General features: G+C 40.0%; 1 protein-coding gene across 1 annotated transcript in view; it reads right to left on the bottom strand.

Moving 5' to 3' along the window:
• Positions 1 to 20,120, bottom strand: part of CD109 (CD109 molecule) — a 139,812-nt gene that overhangs the window by 15,896 nt on the left and 103,796 nt on the right. Inside the window, exons 23-29 of the mRNA XM_058566767.1 lie at positions 18,648 to 18,824; positions 9,160 to 9,241; positions 6,414 to 6,642; positions 5,222 to 5,387; positions 3,456 to 3,646; positions 2,848 to 3,003; positions 1,730 to 1,795 (exon numbers count right to left, since the gene is read on the bottom strand). Of these exons, the coding sequence (XP_058422750.1) occupies positions 1,730 to 1,795; positions 2,848 to 3,003; positions 3,456 to 3,646; positions 5,222 to 5,387; positions 6,414 to 6,642; positions 9,160 to 9,241; positions 18,648 to 18,824 (1,067 nt within the window). The remainder of the gene's footprint in view (positions 1 to 1,729; positions 1,796 to 2,847; positions 3,004 to 3,455; positions 3,647 to 5,221; positions 5,388 to 6,413; positions 6,643 to 9,159; positions 9,242 to 18,647; positions 18,825 to 20,120) is intronic.

A 20,120-nucleotide genomic window follows, 5' to 3' on the forward strand; every position in this document is an offset into this window, starting at 1 on the left:
TAATTAGCATTTGGGTGGTGAACATGATGTAATCTATGCAGAAATAGAAGTATAATGATGTACACCTGAAATTTATACGATGTTATAAACCAATGTTTCTGCAATAAACAATAAATTTTAAAAAAAAAGAAATGAAGGAAACAAACGGACTACTGGATCTGTCTCTGGGTCCTAGTTCACACCTGTCTACTACAAAGGATTAAGGTTTAGATTGCACCCACTGCAAAGCTCAACTCCTCAGAGAACTCAGGAGAGCTTGCAGTTCATTTCCAATAGCTTCGCTTTTTATTACCTGAAAGAGGTTAACATCTACTGCAAACCTGACAATTTTCTTTGCCTTCCTTTTTCTAGAGCCCTGACAAAAACATCAGCTAAAGGAAATCTCAGTATCTCTTCTTGGGTGACCAACCTTTTTGCAATCCTGCTTCCACCATGAGAAGTGCCTGTTGGCCCCTACCTTCTGTTTTCTGCGTGTTGACACAGACATAGGACTGGTGAAGATTCTGACCAGTCAGTACCACGCTTACTTCTGTGTCCTTCAAACTTCAAATAAAAACCACTGGGCTTCAGCCATTTATCTATATTTGCTTTATCAACAATAAATTCCAACTAATTTGGTGATTTAAATATATATAATTTTGCAGTCGTATCTAAAATATCCTGTGTATTTACTTTTGGATTTATTGTTTGCATTCCAAGACAGCTTGGGACTGAGAATTTTCACATGGTCTTAGTAAATACCAATACAAATTATTTACTCTTTTCTGTTGCTGTCTTTTCATTGAATATCATTCCTTTAACCGCGATCATTTTTCCTTGTCTTTTGAGTATCACACAAATAATCTTAGAATATTTGGAAGTTTCCAAATTATACCTGACCATCAAGTGTCCCTGTTCTCTCAACTAGACAAGTTGTACTGGTTTTTGAAAAAGGACCTTTTCTCTATAATAGCCATTTTTTTACTTTCTCAGTAAATCTTTCAGGTTTGTTTGATTTTTTATAACCAAGCATATAATCATTTTTGGTCCTATCACATATTATTTTGGGTTTCCAATAAGATAATTTTAAGTCCCTATGATTTTCATGTATTACTTAGTATAATAACTATTCCATTCAGTATTTTACATACTACTTCCATTTTATTCTAGCCCTATGGCACCATAAAGGGTAGATTTCTTTGGATTTTCTTCCTGTACCAGAACACTGAATATATCATGCTCTAATTGTTTTATTTACTATTATATAAGATTTTACGTTAAAGGAACACATTTCCTATCTTCAAGTCAATTACATGTAATATGATATTGATCTTTATATTGTTGGATAAATACTAAGAAGTTGTAAGTAAAATGCGTATTTGTTTATGAAGTCATAGTAGAAACTCCACCAGTATTACAACTCTTGAGCTGTATTTTCACGAAAAAGGTTGGAATTCCCAACAATTCACATGAATCAAGTTGCAAGATTTTAATCCTCATTTCAAAAAGCATATAATATTCAAGAAATATTTTCCAATAGATTATAAGTCCATATAATCGCTGTCTACTCACTAGTTAGTAACATTGCTGATAGTCTTTATTAAAGGGAGTGATTTATCTTGCCTAAGTCATAGAAATAAATCATTAAAAGTTTTATGTTACCTAAGTTAGAGATTTAGCAGTGCTCCAAACCAAAGAATTGCTGTAACAAGCCACATTTAACTAAACAAAAAGAATCATTATTACGTACCTGACAAATAGCAAATCCAAAACCATCTGCAGAAATATTAACTGTAGTTGGCTGTACCACAGCAAGCTGAAACAAGTTGGACAAAAAGCAAATAAGGCTAATTTTCCATATCTAGCTCCCTTCAACCGGCACAAGAGATCAGTGTTATCCTTCATCAGGAGCAAGTGATCTGTGGAAAGCTCTAAGTACTTTACACGGCCTCACATGTCAAAAGCTATGGGTCAACCAGGCCAGAGAAGTGGATGTGGAGGAAGTGCACACTCTCCACACACCCTCGCCCCTGCCTGCCTGTGGGTGGGCACACAAGTGCTGCCAACAGGTCTGCCGTTTTGTCGAGGCTGAAGGATGAAAGAAAGAAAGGTCACCTCCCTTCTCCAGCCTCCCCTGGTGGCGTCTAATCTTCCGGCCTTCCTGAGAACACAGTGGCGCACCATCACTGACTACGGCTAACACCATGCCTCCTTCTTCCTTTGCCACCAGTCCTCGTCCTCAGTTTCCAGGCTTAAAGCTTTCACTTTCATCCATTACCCTCAACTTCCCACAAGGCTAACCAAGGGAATAAAGTTAGTGTCTAGCGTAGTCCTTTATTCCCTTTTAAAGTAAGAATTCTACTACCAGTTCTATCAATTCTCCTAAGAGGACATGTGGTACAGCTGAAAAGAACATGGTCTTCAAAATCCTGGGTCAAATTTGAGCTCTACTGTTATAGTAACGTGATCTTGAGCAAGTTACTTCATCTCCCTCAGCCTCAGTCTCATCCATGTGTACAACAGGGATAAAAGTACTTCCTTCTCACTGTTGGTTTGAGAAGCAAATGCAACAGCACATGTGAAGAAATCTGGCACAGTGCCTGCAAAGAACAGGAACTCAGCCGGTTGGTGTTCATTCCTTTCCCCATATGACAGTGCCCATGTCTTCTCCTTTTCCAAAGTTTCCGTCCCTTCCTCCCTTCCCCAGCTCAACAAATTCAACCAAAGGAGGGCACTCCCTCCTCCCAGTCTCTCCACAGAGCTTCAGGAACAAGTCCTTGTTAAAGTCAATTGAATGGAAATAAAGCAATATTCCAGCACAAGGAATCACCTACACAGAATTTTAAATAACCACCCCCTCGTCCACACCTCTGCCGTCTGGAGGAGAAAGCGGTTCTGTGTGTCAACAAGAAACTTTACAGGACTCGGTGAACCAGGCCCCATCACGGTCACTTGGATATTTGTCCTTTCTGTGTTCATTAGAGCTGAAAATTCAGACAGGGCCTTCAAGGCCACAATGGTGTCCTGTTGAGGAAAGAAAAACATTTGCGCATATAAGTATATATCAAGGTCTCCAAAGAGCACATTTAGTAATGGTTAGGACACTCGCTACCCGCTCATCTGCCTTCCTCGCAAGTGGACCTCTCCTTTATCTGTCTGTGCATCTCCTTGACCGGGAGTGCAGGAGAGACTCAGAAAACATTTGTTATGGAACTGAGCATCTACTCTATCAGCTACCACTCATGAAAAATGGCTAATATAGACAGGGAACTAATTTATTCCATATAAATATCAGATATGGTGTTTATAATCAATGATGAGAAAAATTAAAATTAGTAACAAATTTTTCACTTATGTTACTAAACTTTTAAACTGCCAAGTAATTTTATGAAGTCATGAAAAAAACAGCCACATACTTTCTAAAATATATATATATATGTATATAGTTAAAAAAATTAAAAACTATCATTGCTCACCTGGGTAGATGCAAAACCACCCAAGCTGTTTCTCTGCCTGCTTAGCCACCTCATCACTGGGACTCCCGCGGAGACCTGACGCTGCCGGAAGTGCGAAAGCAGCACGTAGGCAGCGACTTCCACATCCAGGGAGCGTGGCTGCCAGGACTCAGAGAGCCCGGACACTGAGGACACCCAGAACTGCATGCCTCCTGCAAAAAAAAAAAGTGAGAACACTCTGAGCAATTGCAGAAAAAGCACATTTTATACCAGTAAATAGTCCCACATTGGTCCAAGTTCTACTTGACTAGCATATAAATATATATATTTCTATATGTGTATATATTTATGCCAGGCAAATATATGCATATTCACACACACACAGACATGTACTTATTTGTCACTTTTGAAACTATTAAAACTTATCATTTTTCATCCTTTTCCTCTTGCTTATATTTGAAGACTTTTTGATGAAAATATTTTCCCAAGAAAAATTCCATATGTTTGGATCAAGACTAAACAGCTATAAATAAAAGAAAAAAATGTACTATATTCCAGAAGATAATATACTTAACTTTTCTGACCAGACCATCCCAAAAATATTTTAGGACAAGTTGGAAACAACTCTGGTCTGGGAACCTGCCATTAACCAGCCCTAATGTTCTGGGAAACCTGTCCTTTTCTCATTATCTGAAAGTTGGTGTTATAAGTTCAAAATTCAAGTCCCCCAGAAAAAATGAGGGACCCTGGCCAACTTGATAATCTTCCTAGAGATATTCCTGCTGGGGCCCCTCCACCTCTCCCAAATATTACTACTTAGATGATGACTGCACTTGGGTGGTGTGTGAAATAACTACCACTGAGCCAAACAGAGAAGAAGAAACGTCAAGGACTTCGGCCTCTGTGCACTAGTCTTCAGGTCCCCAGCACTGCATAGGTAATCAGGATGCAATCTAAGTTACTGCTACTAAGAATATTTTTACGGTCTCAGAAGTTCCTACGCACTTCCTACAGTTATCCCTTCTTGAATTAACAGAGCTCAGAATCATTGGATATTACCTAAAGTTATTTCTGCCCACCCATCCCCATCCCTCTCTCGCTCTCACATACACACACACACACACACACACACACACACACACACCCCTGGATCCCTGACTGTAGAGGCCATTTGGGAAGTAACAACACCTGTGATTTTGTCCTGCTGTAGCCCATAAGCCGTCCTCATTCAAAAAAAAAAACCAAAATCATACATACAACTCACTAAGAGCATTTTTTGGCCTTTGCATTTCTACTAATTAGCATTTCAGTCCACATTTTTGAACACTTGCTATATGGCAGGCACTCCACATTGTCTCATTCTAGCCTCACAACAACACTAAAATAAGTATCATTCCCATTTTACAGGAAGGGAAACGGAGGCTCATAAAGGCAAGTAGCAGAATCAGAATTTAAACCCAAGTCTCTCCACAACCCAACGCCGTAACGACCACTCAAGGCCACCAAACCAGAAACGGTGTCAGAGAACTCAAAGGGCAACTGACAGAGGGCAGAGCACATCTGAAAGGAGACACAAGTCCTGGAGTTCTCTAGAAAACTCTGGGAGAGAGTGGAAGCAGCACAGCCATGTCAGACCCGTCTTGATCTCATCTGCGTTTCATGTTGCATCCCACTCACAAGATGTGAATGCAATCAACTTCATATCTGGCTTACAAAATTTCCTCACATAGTTTATATATTTCATAATGCATGACATTAAACAATCCCAAACGGATCCCATGCATCACCTTCTTGTTCTGCTCTCCAAGTCAGCATATCCAAAGCTTCCTTGGCTTTGGGGCTCCCCACGAACGACAGTGCATAAGTCATAAGGGCTAGAGTGTAATTGTCTGAAATTCCTCTGTTGAATTCAGACTCCAGAAAGTTGACAGACTCTTGCACATCAATATTAGGCTTGAAAGAAAAAATATATAGTTTACGATTCACAACAACCCATTACCACATATTTAAATGAAAAGTATTTTCAAACATTTAATCAAAAAATAATTTCAGTGTCTACTAAGCACCTGACTTTGTCCTAGGCAATGGGAATCAATGATGATCATTCACATTTGAACATCTGCTGCGCATTTTAAAAATAACATTGCTTTCCAGTTTTTATAAATAAATAGGCACTATTCCTTAGAAGGAATAAGAAAAAAGAAGTAGAACTTCTGCCAGGATTTCTCACACTGAATATCATGAACTCAGATGAGAGCATAAAATACAGCTGGAGAAAGACATTTCTAATATTTGATCTCAGATACTGAAGCTCTAAATTCAAGTGCAAGTTTATCTTCTACATCCCTAGTATTGCGCTAGGAAACAAGTAAGAGCTTAACACAGATAACAGCTGTTCTTTTGATCATGTGAAATGCAGTCAGCATTAAGCAGTAAAGGCGTCAATGACTGAGATGGCTGTGGAGCAAAATGAAGCTTATTACCAGAACTTTCCATGCACACTCACTTTCATCCAGACATCCATGCCCATTTAACATGCTTTTTAGAGTGTGGTGTACTCTGCACTAAATAAGCAGACATTGTAATTGGTCCATGATATTTTTGAAATAAAAAAATACTTCACAATCTAAATTTGCTAGAACACATTCCCAAATTCTGAAGACTTTTCCATCTCCTAAGAAATTAACCTTCCCAAGGATAAAATATATACACTGACTTATCTTACCAATTGCAAGAACAACATTTATACTAGAAGGCATCTTTGGCATTCTCTCAGTTACTCTGAAAGAGTAGGTTAATATTTTCATTCTCAGATTTTGGAATGTGGCCACAAATGCAAAGCAAAAGAGTGCCTGAATTCAGACTCCAAATGGGGACAGAACTGCAAAACCCTTCACGTGTCCAGACACACCCAACCCATCGAGAGCTGCCTTCCTTGCAGTCTCCCGCCCATCACGTATTAAATTAAAGACTGCATACCTGATACTTTTTATATCCCAGGAGAGAGGTCACAACATAAGCTGTAAGTGTCACTGCACTTCTACTGCCGCCTTGAAGCTCACTATGGATGACTCTTCCTGGCTCCCAAAATTCACCATTGGATTTCTGATGTCCTTTGAGCCAAGTATATGTTCTGTGCAGCACGTTCTGATCAATATCTATGTAAGGGTCAGCTTCAAGAAAACATCTTAAAACAAAAGCTGACAACCTTGGTGAAAAGGGGAAAAAATTATGTAAAATACACTTTATAAAGTTTTCCAAATAACACTGAGCAAGAAAAATACCAACAATAACACTTTTTTCCCCATCAGAAGATTCTCCAAAGGGAGAATCAGTGAAGAAGGAACAAACAAAGTGACACCGTGAACAACTCTGACCGGCAGGTGGACACGGCTTTCCCTCAACTGTGGCCAAAACCCCAGGTCAATCCACAAAACTGCAGACTTGGAAAGGAACCCAGAAATCATCTAATCCAGCCTCATTATTTTATAGATCAAGAATTCGACACTCAGTTAAATAAACTGTCCCAGGTTATTCATCTTTGGACTGTTCTGGGGAGGTCTCATCACACACTTCATTCAGCCCTAAAGCTGCGGATAACATACACGAAGTTCACAATCAAACTGTATACTTTTAAGTAGACGAAATGGGTATGTTCTCTCCTCTAGGACAGGAGTCAGCAAATTACAGCCTGTGGGTCAAATCCAGCCCAGGGTCTGTCTGTCTGTACCTCTCTCCCAGCCCCTACACCTAAGACTGGTTTTTAAAGGGTGAGAAAGAGAAAGCGAAGGGTGAGGGGAGTGGGAAGAACATCAAACAGGGACTCTGCGGCCTGCAATGCCTAACATACATACTGTCTGACTCGCTACAGAAAAAAGTTTGCTGATCCCTGCTACAGAACACTAAATATTGAGGTGAAAAGAACATCAAACAATAAAATATTAAAACCTTTCTATTTATGGATCTATATCCTGACTTACGCCAAAAGAAAATGTGAAGCAGATCTGTTCCACCCTATAAAAGACTGAGTGTGGTAAACATTACTAATATTCAATAATATCCAGTTCTCTTTTACTTTGAGTATGCAGAGGAATTCACTTCCTTGCCTCCCTGAAGTTAGGCATGGCCACGTGACCAGCTCTGATAATAACAAAGTGAAAAGAAATGTTACACCAAGGCTGACGCATCTAATTGCCAGTGCTGGATCCTCCAGGCTTCTCTTCCCAGGCAGTGGCAAGCCTGGAGCCTCCTGGTGAGACAGTGAGGTGGCAGCTGAAGCAAAGACTGCAGATCCCCCTGCTGACCCACAATGGAAATGCAGCATGAGCAAGAAAGAAACCTTTGTTGTTAATAAGCTACAGTCATGCACTGCAGAACAACATTTCCAGCGACGACAGACCACGTGTATGACTGTGGTCCCGTAAGATTAGTACCACGTAGCCTAGCTGTGTAGTAGGCTACACCATCTAGCTTTGTCTAAGTACTGTAGAGGAGGGAGAAATTTTCCTTTACCCTTCAAGGTTCTTCTGGCTGCTCTAAGAATTAAATTAATATGAGACAGATTAACAGGAGAAAAACAAACAAAAGTTTAACAACACGTACATATGGGAGAAACCCAGGAAAACTGAGTAACTTGCCAGAATGGCTGAAGCCCTCACCTTAAATACCATCCTCGGCTAACGACAAAAGATGTTGGGGGTGGGGAGAGTCAGGGACTTCAAGGGGAAGGAAGACAATTCACAGGTAGATGAAAAGGAGCAAACGTTTGGAAAACAAGTGTTTGGCCACACCAAAACAGAAGAACACAGAGGGGAGCCCAACAAACAGGCTTTTCTAGGTTCTTCCCTGTGTACCACCTAGTTCATGTTATGCTAAGGTGATAGCTCACTTCCTGAGACAGGTTTTTTTAATCCATATTTTTTTAGGCAGTTAATGAGGAGGTAACAAAAAAACCTTTCTGAGTCTTTTGTTTCTTAAAAATAATCAGCTTAAAATAATCCTCACATTAAAGAGACACATTTTGGGGTAGCAAACTTTGTTCCCCTTCAATACACTCTATGAGGTTCACACAACAAAATCCCCTAATGACGCATTCCTCAGAACATCTCCCCGTTGTTAAGCAACACCAACACGTCTGTCCTGAGGTTTTTTGTTACCAAGACAGGCACTGTCTAACTCGACTGGTATAGCTCATTAATCTTTTTCTGAGTAAAATATGAAATTGAAGATAGTGCAAGAAAAGAGAGTAATCATCCAAAATCAGCCACAAAGAGATTCCATTCTGGAGGAAACACTGGATATTGATTACTTAATTCCATCACTGTTTTTCACAAAAAATAACATTGAAGAAACTACATTGACTGCATTAACACAAAATTCATGTCGATCATGTTGATCATGTCGGGGTAAAGAAAGAACTATGTCACAATCACCCAGTACTTCTAACTGATTTTTCTTGTCAGCTGCAGCTTCAACTAAAGTATTTTTATTGCTGCTTTTCCCACCAAAAAAAAAAGGATTTATGATCTATCTTTTCTAGATAAAAACATTTGATTTGTTAGTGTTTTAAAATCATATTTAAAAAGGAGATCTCTTTTAAAGCCAGGCCATGGAAAAAGCAGCCTCTGAGCCTACACACAGAGACACGTCCCTCAGTTTCACAGCCATCATGACCCACCGAGAACCCACCCAAGGCACGGATTTGTCCATCACCAAAAACACTCACCAGGTGCTCCCAGAGCAGTCAGCACTCCCAAAAGCGCTGAAGGAGCCATCTTCCCTCTGATAGAAAAGTTCTCTCTGGTAACCTGGAGACAGAAAAACAGACAGACTACGGAATCATCTCGCAGTGAATGGAAGTTTCTAATCATGACTTCACATTGAGGAAACATGGGCAGAGAATGGGAAAAAAGACGACATGAAATCAACAATTAATATTGAATACTTTCTATATTAAGTGCTGTGGGAGATCTAAAATACCAGGAGTTTTCAAGCAGAATGCGTAAAATAAGAACTGTGATATCCCCAAATTATAGCAAATTCAGAAGAATACTATGACATAGACAACAATTCTAGCCATTCAAAAGCAAGCAAATTGAAGGCAGAGTTTTATTTAACTCAGCGGTTTTCACCACAATGGATTCAATGCTTAGTCATCCGAAATTTTTTGCTACCTAAGGACAAAACTATCTAGAGTATCATAAATAAAGTATAAGGCTAAAACAGAAAGAAAAAAAATACTTTCTATGTTCAGGCCAGAAACAGAGGGGGGAAATTGCTAAATAATCTAAGACAATGGTGGCTCGAAAATGTTTTGGCCATGGCCACCTGAGGTAAACAAAAGACCAACAGTCTGCCCATCACACCAATTCCATATTCTCACTAAAAAAAGAACTTGGTAGTGGTAATGAAGCCTTATCATAGAATTAAATTGGGGAGGGGGTCAAGGCTCACGTAGCTGCTTTTTTTTTTTTTTTTTAAATCTGGAAATTTTCCAGATTTTTTTTTTTAATTTTATTTATTTATTTATTTTTCCCCCAAAGCCCCAGTAGATAGTTGTATGTCATAGCTGCACATCCTTCTAGTTGCTGTATGTGGGACGCGGCCTCAGCATGGCCCGAGAAGCGGTGTGTTGGTGCACGCCCGGGATCCGAACCCGGGCCGCCAGCAGCGGAGCGCGCACACTTAACCACTAAGCCACGGGGCCGGCCCAACACGTAGTTGCTTTAATAAAAGCAGGTAGATGTTCCATATTTGCAAAAAATGGTTGCAAATAAGAGGCAGATGTTTCATATTTGCAAAGCAATGCCTGCAAGTTCAAAGTCCATTGACTGAGAAATCATAGGCCAAACACTAAAAGATTTACCAAACAACCCACAACAAATTAACTTGCTAAAAATGAAATTAAAATAGCAACAATTTATCATTAAAAATCAAGCATAAGCAACAGCCAAAAACACTTCCAACTCAAGGCATTATCAATGATTCTCTGATAACTAAGAATTTTTCCTGAAAATTACAGAATTCCACACAGGCAGCTGAGGGCACACAGTATGGGCCTTGCAGCATGGGCCACGTAGAGCCTGGCAACCATAATCATTTGTAAATTGTTGACTTCAACCCCTAGGAAACTCTAGTAACCAAAAAAATTTTACTTTATGAATTTTAGAAGCATTTTAGAAGCATCAATAACTCTAAATAATTATTCATATTTGACTAACAAAACATGAGCATCAATGGTGTACAATCACAGTTAATATGCTCTTGCCATGTCCCAAACTGTTCTCCTTGATCCTTTCCATAAAAAACCCCACAGCAGAGTGTCTTATTTAAGCTACCATAAGACAAAGCGTGTAAAAAGCAAGACACTATTTCATGGTGATCTTTAAGACCTCTGGTAAAAGAAATATAAACAACATTTAAGTGATGACAGAATTTTGTTTAACTTGAAGAATGGACTGTTAGGTTACAATTTTTATTTTTAAAACCAAAATATGGTATGATAATTAAATAGACAACCTTTATCCAACACTGACTAACTGCCAGGAACTGTTCAAAGCCATTTTCAGGTATTAACCCAGGTAATTCTCACAACAGCCCTATGATGTAGATGCCATTATCTCCGTTTCAAAGATGACAAGACTGGAACTCAGAACACATCAAGCACAAGGTCACAGAGCTGGCAGGTACCAAAGCTAGGCACTAGCCAAGGCCTGTCTCCAAAACTGCTGTTTCCTACTAATTCACAGAGGTCCTTGCATGATTAATACATGATAGTACTTAGCACAGTGCCTTTTCCATGGCAAGCTCTCAATAAATAGGTATCATTCCATAATATGAGCGTAGCAAAAGGCTTTCCAGCCATCCAATTTTGAAGAAAAATTTGATAAATTTGACTACAAAAAAATTGTTTTAAACTTTTCCATGGCAAAACACACTATTAGCAAAGTGAAAAGACAGATGATACATTAGAAGAAAATATTTGCAACATATAAAACAGATATTAAACAGCTAATATTAAATATGTAAATTTTATGTATATATTTATATATTATTACTATATATCTATACATATACACATATAAAGAACTTTTTTAAATTTAGAGAAAGATAAAAAATCCTACAGAAAAAAATGTACAAAAGACAAGAACAGACATTTCATTAAAAAACAGACAGACCTTAATATATGAAAAAATGTTCAACTCCATAATAGACAAAATGCAAACTAAAACTGACATACCATTTCTCCACCCAGCACATTAGCAAAGATTCAAAAGCTTGACCATTCATTCTGTTGGGAAGGCTGCAAGGAAACAAGTACCCATCCATTCCTAGAGGGAATTCAGAATGGTACAACTCCTATATAGGAGAATGTCTATAACTTTTGACCCAATAATCCCACTTTTAAGAATCTACCCTGAAGACATACCTCCAACAATACAAAAATATACATGCAGAAGATTATTCATTGTAGCATTATTTGTAATTGAAAAATACTGGAAACTACCTAAATGCCCCCAAATTGGAGATTAGTTGAATCAACTGTGGTACACACACACAATGAGTACTATGCAGCTGTGAAAAAAGAATGAGGACTATCTCTCTGAATTGATGCAGAGTAACTTCATGGATATACTGTTAAGTGGAAAAGGCAAAGTCTAAAATAGCATATAGAGTATACTACCTTTTCTGTAAGAAAAACAGGAAATAAGAAAATATATATATATATGTTAATTTCTGCTGCGAGAGAGAGAAAAATGATAAACTAGAAACTAATGAAGTAAGTTACCTACAAGGGGTACAGAGAAGGGATAAGACAGAGAAAGACACCTCGTTGCATTACCTTTTAGGATCAGTTTGACTTTTGGAAGGATATTAGTGTTCTACATATGCAAAAAATCAAATAAGCAAGTATGAAAAAACTTAAATGACAGGTATTATTAACACTACCATAGTTCACCTTAACATGTTTTAGTTTTCATACAACCTTGAAAGAAATGCAATATATAATCTCTTCCTTTTGCAGAGCCAGTCAAGGATCACAGAGAAGCAGAATAATTTTCTAATATTCACAAGGGAAAGTAGCAAAAGAGTCCAAGACATTCTCCCTCAGTTTCCAGTTCAGGACTAAATCCACCAGACAGCAGAGTTTAACTGTGACCTCAATCTGACAGAGGGGGGGAGGAGAGAGGAAGGGAGGAGAGAGAGTAGGGGAGGAGCGGAGAAAGAAGAGGAGAAGAAGAGAAAAGAAAAAAGAAAAGGAAAGAAAAGGTTCAGGGCCCTCCATCACTACAGGAGGTGTTGCTGTGGGAAGAAGGACCAACCTTGAGGAGAGGACCACGTGCCTCCAAGCCCCCAAATCATATCGACACCTGCAGTTCCAAGTATGAGTTCTTGTGAACCAGTCAGAGAGATGAGATCACGAAGAAGAGATCAGTGCTTATGGAAATTACCCTCCATGTGGACTGTGGCTGACCTCCAACAGTCCCCACTAACGTCAACAACTAGCACCACTCCTCCTCAGGGCGGCCAGCCCAGAAGGCGGCAGGACTCACAGACCACCTCCAGTTGTGGAGTGCATTTCCTGAGCTGGTTTAGGTAAAACTAAGAATCCAAACTCCAGCTCTGCTCCTATGGCCAAACAAAGGAGAGAATCAGCACCTAAAGAGAGGAGCTTCTATGGCTGTCCTGGTGGGAGCCTCCTGTGAGCTTCCTTCCTCATCCTAAACTGGCCATGCATTAAGAGAGCCCTCGCTGCTTGTCCTCCAACTCACTGCACAAGCAGAGAGGGACATGGTGGACTCGACTGTAATGTTCATTGTTAGTACAACAACTCAGCGTTCCAGTGCAGTCATCTAAATTGGAGACTTTTCATCATGATAGGTGAGAAAGGCAAAAACATGGCTGTCTCCAAAAGTTTATGAGAAAATAAGAGTTTTGCCCTTAAGTTCATAGTTTTATGAATAGCTCTTGAGTTAGCAAGTATTAGTATAATCAGAATTAAGAGACAGTTGTGAAAATTAAAATACAGAACAAGTTTAGAGGCTGTTAGGATAATGAATCACGAAATGTTATTTATAAAGGGTCAGATAAGATACATATCTACTGGGTCATGAATTTCCTTTGGAATAGCCATGAATGTAAAATATTTACAATTTATCACAACAAAGATGAAAGTACTCTTCATAGAAACACATAGAAAAGTAAATTCTAAACATAATTTGACTTGGTTTACCTCAAGTGTCAAAATTGCACATAAACAAAGAAGTAAAATCAGCTCCTTGTGCCCACACCAATCCCTTTCTCTGGTAAAAAGCTGATAAAAATACTCTCTGCACAACAAGACAAGCAATCATCATCAACTTCCTTAATCTCCACGACATGAAAGGGAAAGTGAGGACCTGGCCAGGTTTTTAGCGTCTTCACTATTGCCTCTAGCCATTCTCATGATGACCAAATGCAGCAACAGCATTCTGAAACCTATTTTTTTCCTGTTTTTATTTCAACAGAAAAAAATATTATGTGTTTTCAACTAGGCTTGGTCTGAGTCTTACTTGAAAAATTGAGCCAGAGGCACTGTGATTTAAATATTTGAGGAAAACTAGTGGTTTAAATCTCCAATTAACAGGTTCAGAATTTCCAGTCTTTATGAAAAACAGTTTTCATTTTACGGTTCTATTTTTCTTTTTGACAGCAAAGATACTTCATTCAATGATGTAGCTGCTGCTTTGACCAAAAAACAATGGGTTAGGTTACAGGGCTCCCGGTCCAAGCATGAGTTAAGTAAAACAAAGCACCGTTAATAAATGGCATTTAAGTAATATAATCATGACTCATGCCAAAACCACTTTAATTTCTTAAAAAATAAAAACAACTACGATATACTTAAAGGACTTTGGCAAATGTGATGGCAAAAGAAAAACAGAGTCTCTGAAATGAGACACTGATTTCCTAATGAAAATCATCATACCAAGAAGCCTTTGCCCACTACTTTGAAATATAACTTACTTCAGCATGTGAGATGCTGTATTTTGGGGAGCTCCATTCCATCAGCCACTTCACCAGCTCAAAAGGTAACACTGAAACCACTGGTCACATTTCCTAGCTGGTAAGAACATGCCAAGGCCAGGTAGAACCTTGGTGTTGATAAATAATCACTACACTGCGGAAGCACTTGAGAGATGTTCCAGGCCCAATCTCCACATTAGGATGATGAACCTAAGGCCCAAAGAAGCTAGTACGATAACAATGCATTCATCCATTCCAAATTTACTGAGGCGCCTATATAGACAGTGACACAGTGGAGGAAAGATTAAACATGGTCCCCGCTGTCAGGGAGCTTGCCAGCTAGTGCAGGAGACAGTTAGATATTAGGCAAACAAGATAATTTTCAATAATGTTAAGTATGATGAAAAAAATAAAATGGAGCAATATAGACGGGAGTTACTAAATGGTCTGGGAAGGCCACTCTGAGGAAAACACCACCTGAACGACAAGAAGGAGCCAGCCAGGGAAGGATCTGGGGAAGAGCATCCCAGGAGAAGGAAGAGTAAGCGTAAAGGCTTGAAGCACCGTGGAGCTGGGGGTGCTCCCGATGGAGCCGAGGAGGAGCCAAGAGAGGGAGCTCCGGAGAAGGGGAGAGATGAGGCCAGGCCAGTTCCCTCAGGGCCTTGGAGGCCAAGGCCAGGAGCCACTGGAGCATCCTCAACAAGGAAGTGACGGGATTCTGACATTATCAGAAGATCCCTTTTATAACATGTGGAGACAGTACTGCAGGGGCGTGCCCAGAGCAGCACGGAGTCTAGTTAGGAGGCCACTAGAATCGGCCGGGGGCAATGATGCTGTTTGAACGGAACCATGAGCCGTGGACAGAGAGGGTGGAAGAATGTCACGTGTTTTTAGACAAATGTGGAATGGACAAGATTTACTTACTGACCCTAGACCCTAAGTCCCTAGTTAGATGCAACTATCTATACTATAACCATCATTGGGCATTTCCTATGTGCTAAAATATCTCATTTCATCTTCAAAACAGCCCAGTGCAGCGGGTATTTTCATTATTCCTGTCTTACAAGTGGGGAAAACGAGGCTCGAGACTTAGAGAAACCGGTCCAAAGTAGGAGGCAGGCTTCAGAGCCCAGGTCTGAGGCGCCCAGAGCCACCAGTGCTGGGAGGCTGGGCCCCTTTCTCCAGAGACGGCCTCGCCTACTTGACAGCCACACTCTTCATCCTGACGACCACTGGAAGACACCGCGGTGTTCAGGGAACAACGCTTGTTCTGCCTTCTCACTCTACCCCTCCTAACAATCAGCAAACGTGAGGAAGACTCCCCAGCAGTCAGAGGCGACGGAGCCGCCCCTGGAGGCAGCTTTGAAAAACTGCACTTGGGCACCACCCTGGCCGGGACCAGCACTCCCATTGGAAAAAAACAGGCACTGAGGATTTGGGCTCCTTGTTTTTCAGGACATCTGCTGACCCAGAGCAAAATGGCTAAGACACAAACTCGAAGTCTTTTTAAGGGATGAGCTAATCATTCCTTAAACGGTTCAAATGATAAAATTTATTCTGTGTTTTTAAAGCATCAATATTTGATTAGCCAATATTACAGTTCATAAAGCATATAAAATATGAAATAAATGCCATTTTCCAAAATACATTATTTTATTAAAATATCCCAAAGAATGTATATCAAATTATAAAGTACCAGCTAGCTCCTACATACTTTCTACTGGAATCTAGCCAAACCAAATTTTGAATACAAGTCAGAATCTTGTTCTCAAAAGGTGCAGAGTTAAATTAAGATAATCCCAAATATTGTTTACTCCTCTCTATAAACGTCACCATGGCAGCAATGTGCACAGGTCTCCTTTGTTTTGAGCGTGGCACACACTATGCCACAGACAGCAACTGGTACCACTTCTTAAACTTAATTAGAACTTGAAAAAAGCAGCTTTTGTATTTATATACTTAAAATACGCCTGATTCACAAACACATGTAAAAAGGAGGATAATTTTATTTCTTTCTTTCTTTTTCCCCAAAGCCCCAGTAGATAGTTGTATGTCATAGTTGCACATCCTTCTAGTTGCTGTATGTGGGACGCGGCCTCAGCATGGCCGGAGAAGCCGTGCGTCAGTGCGCACCTGGGATCCGAACCCGGGCCGCCAGCAGCAGAGCACGCGCACTCAACCGCTAAGCCACGGGGCCAGCCCAGGAAGATAATTTTAAATGGGCAACTCTGTACAGAAAGTACCAATTGCTAGATTGTTGAAAATTTCCTGGAGGATTTAACCACCTCCCACAGGGCCTGGCTCTAATCCCAGGGAAGATATACCACTATCTCCTTCCCCTCAGCAGAACTCAGGTCACACCCAGCCCTGAGTTCAGCCCCTGGTCTCCGGTAGTTTGTCCTCTCATGCAGCACATGGTTCCTGGCTCACAACTCCCTCCTCCCACTCAGCCTTGGTCTGCACCAGCCTAGCCCAGGAGAGTCAGACACAGACTTCAGCTCATCCCCTTGGATCCAACATCTTACAGCTCACTCTGGTCTAACCTGACACTCCAGATTCTAACCTTTGGTGTCCCCTTCCTATAAGACCCACTCCTCTATTACTGTTGTATCAGAACCCTCACGGAGACCTCTTACATGTTGGCCAGACCCAAGAATCTTGGCCCAATTTCTGGTCCTCTTCCAATCCTATCCTATTGCTTCTAACAACCTAAGTATGTTGCAAAGGAGACTTATCCCACCTGGGGAGTAACCATTTAACCTCCCTGTGCCTCACTTTCCTCATCTGTAAAATGGAAATAATAACAGTACACCTACCTCCTAGGGTTTTTGTGAGAATTAAATGAAAACATTTGTAAAGCATTTAAACAGGGTTAGTTATTACTATTATTACACAGAACTTAGTTTAGGACAAACAAGTCTACATAATGAGGGAAGAAAAACTCACATCAAAATAGTATTTTTACTAAGTCGTCTAATTCTTACCTACGGAAAAGTTAGCAAAACTGATAACAGCTTGCCTCTATTTGCATTTAACCCATTCATTATTAAAAAAACAAAAACAAAAGACTTAGGAGTTAGAAAGTGTTGATTCAATTTTTAGATTACACTGAACAAGCATTTTCCTCTCATTTTGCATGAGCCATTCTAGTTCTCAGGAGTTTTATGGACACGTTTCCCTAATTGTGCAGAGAGAAAGACAAACTCAGCCACAGAGATCTTGCTAGAGGTCCCCTAAAGTGGAAGCTGAGACGGTAACTTTGGGTGGTTGGCTCGTGGAATATTTGAGGAAATCAAATTTACATTATTATTATTAAAAATGTCTCAAAACCTTTCCTTTTCTCCTAAGTGTGGACATTCAGAGCATGGATTCTGGGGGCAGTGAGTTCAAATCCCAGCTCTGTACTCACTGGCTGTGTGACCTGGGCCAGTTAGTTAACTTTGCTGTGCCTCAGGTTCCTCATCTGTAAAAGCAGGAGGACAATATTAATACTAACTGTGAGCATAAATATTAGATGCAAAGTACTTAGAACACCGCCTGCCACATGGTCAGCACTCAAGTAACATTAATCGTTATTAGCGAGTTGCAGACACAAAGCATCTGGTGTCTGTGAACAGTATCAGACTCTCTCAAGGAGTGGGGGTGGAATAATCACCGGTGTGCATTTTCTGAGGGGCCAGCAGGGCCTCCTCACAAACATTTCTCTCCTAATCCCCAACTACCTGACATTTTACAGGCGCTGAGAAGCACTGCACACGCGGCCCCACGTGAGTTTCTGTACAGACCGCCTTCTCCCCTGAGCAGGGGCTCCCCAGGAGGAAAGGCCCCACTGCCTCTGTCTCCTCTGCCTCAGAACGGACCCCAGCACTAAAAGGCACTGCATGAGTGTGTAATAAATAAATGAACACTCGTTCCTTTAGATTTTTAAATAGCTTTAAATTTCAGGTCCCTTATTAAAATACAAAGCCCTCCAGAAACTAACTCTTCACAAACACCCTGGCAGCCATCGGTGACCCAGTAGCTGAAGGAAGACAGGACAGCTCCTGCCACTTGCACTTGTACCCATTCCAACAGCATCTAGTCCCCAGGCACAGAGCAAGGGCAAAATCGTCTACTCTGAAATAGGGGCTAGAGTGAACTCTGCCTAAAAAAAAAACGAAAACAAAATGTTTTTTACAAATAAAGGTATGTTTTTAAAATACTTACCTTGCCTCATAAATGAAAGGGCTTTTTCTTTTAAATTCTCTGTCAGTTGTTTCTTTTTAGTCAGGTAATCCAAAACATAAACGTTTGGAGCAAAATTGATCATGTTCTGTTCACCACAGCCATAAGGCATCCGAATCAATGAGGCTAAGCCATTGATGGAAGAACCAAGAATATCTCCTGAAAGCAACAGACATTCAATACATTCAGCAAATCCTCAACAACTGTCCCTGCTGGAGGCAGAGAGACCCACTGAGCAGAGAAGGCATCTGACATCGACATAGCACGATGCTCGGAACAGAAGAGAAACTTCACATAAAGTTTCTAGAAAGATTGGTCAAATAAATGATAATACAGTGGCACTAAACTTGTAGATTATGTGACATATTAGGAGACTTTTAGCTCAGTTAAAGATATGACATATGCTAGGCAAAATATGAGTTTAAAAAATAATTCTTGAACAAAATGTCAGGAATTAAGCATTAGGAAACCATCACTCTCATATAAGAAAGAAATGTTTTATTGTGAGTATTCGTCACATAAATAGAACTTTATTCTAAGTTCTTACTAATACACTACAAATACCTGAGAAATGATTTTTTTTAAAGGGCAGGGATTGTAGTATTTTTCAATGTTCTCTATTTAGCAACAACAAAGTGGAACGAACAAGTACAAGTATTTCAACGAATCTTAGGATCAAAAAGGATTAGGACTATTCTTCAAAATTAGTAACACAAAATTAAATAAAATACATGCTTAAAAGACTCCTCCACCCACATTCCAACACCATGAGTCAGGAAAAGAAGTAAAAATTCATAAATAGAGAGGCTGAGCTCTAATTCTGACTCCACTATGGTTGAGCTGTATGGAGAAGAATATTCTTCTATATAATTTATTTTAGAAACTTACACCATTCCAAGTAAAAATACCTATGAAAGTTTGATCCTGAGAAATATGAATCCAAAACAGAGAGGAAGACCTCTTTCATAAGAGCAGGCTGCGCCCCTGCTTAGGCCAAGGCTAAGAAGTCTTCAACTGCCCATGTTACCAGAGCTAACAGCGGTTACAGCACTACCACTGCAGGCTGTTTTTAATATTCAAAGTGAACATAAACTGAGACTCTCTAAATTCAAAGAAGCAAGCTAATATTCACATTCTGGGCTTCCAAATCGATTTTTTTTAAATAAATAGACTTTTTTAAATAAATAGATTTTTTTAAAAAATAAATTTTAATACAAATAAAACTTGAAAAATCATTCTTTACATCAAGCCTCAGAGTACTTCAATGACCATAGATAGACTCACTCCAATGTAAGGAGTGGTAGTATACCTTTAAAATCAAGGCTTCTTCCCTGTGTGTGTGCGTGTGTGTGTGTGTCTGTGCGTGGGCGCACATGTACCACATCCCCACTATGTGTGCTGCATGTCCCAGCACCCCCACACTGTAGGAGATGCTTAGGTAGAATTTATTCCCCT

This window comes from Diceros bicornis, chromosome 23, assembly GCF_020826845.1.
Source record: "Diceros bicornis minor isolate mBicDic1 chromosome 23, mDicBic1.mat.cur, whole genome shotgun sequence".
NCBI classification, from domain to species: Eukaryota; Metazoa; Chordata; class Mammalia; order Perissodactyla; family Rhinocerotidae; genus Diceros; species Diceros bicornis.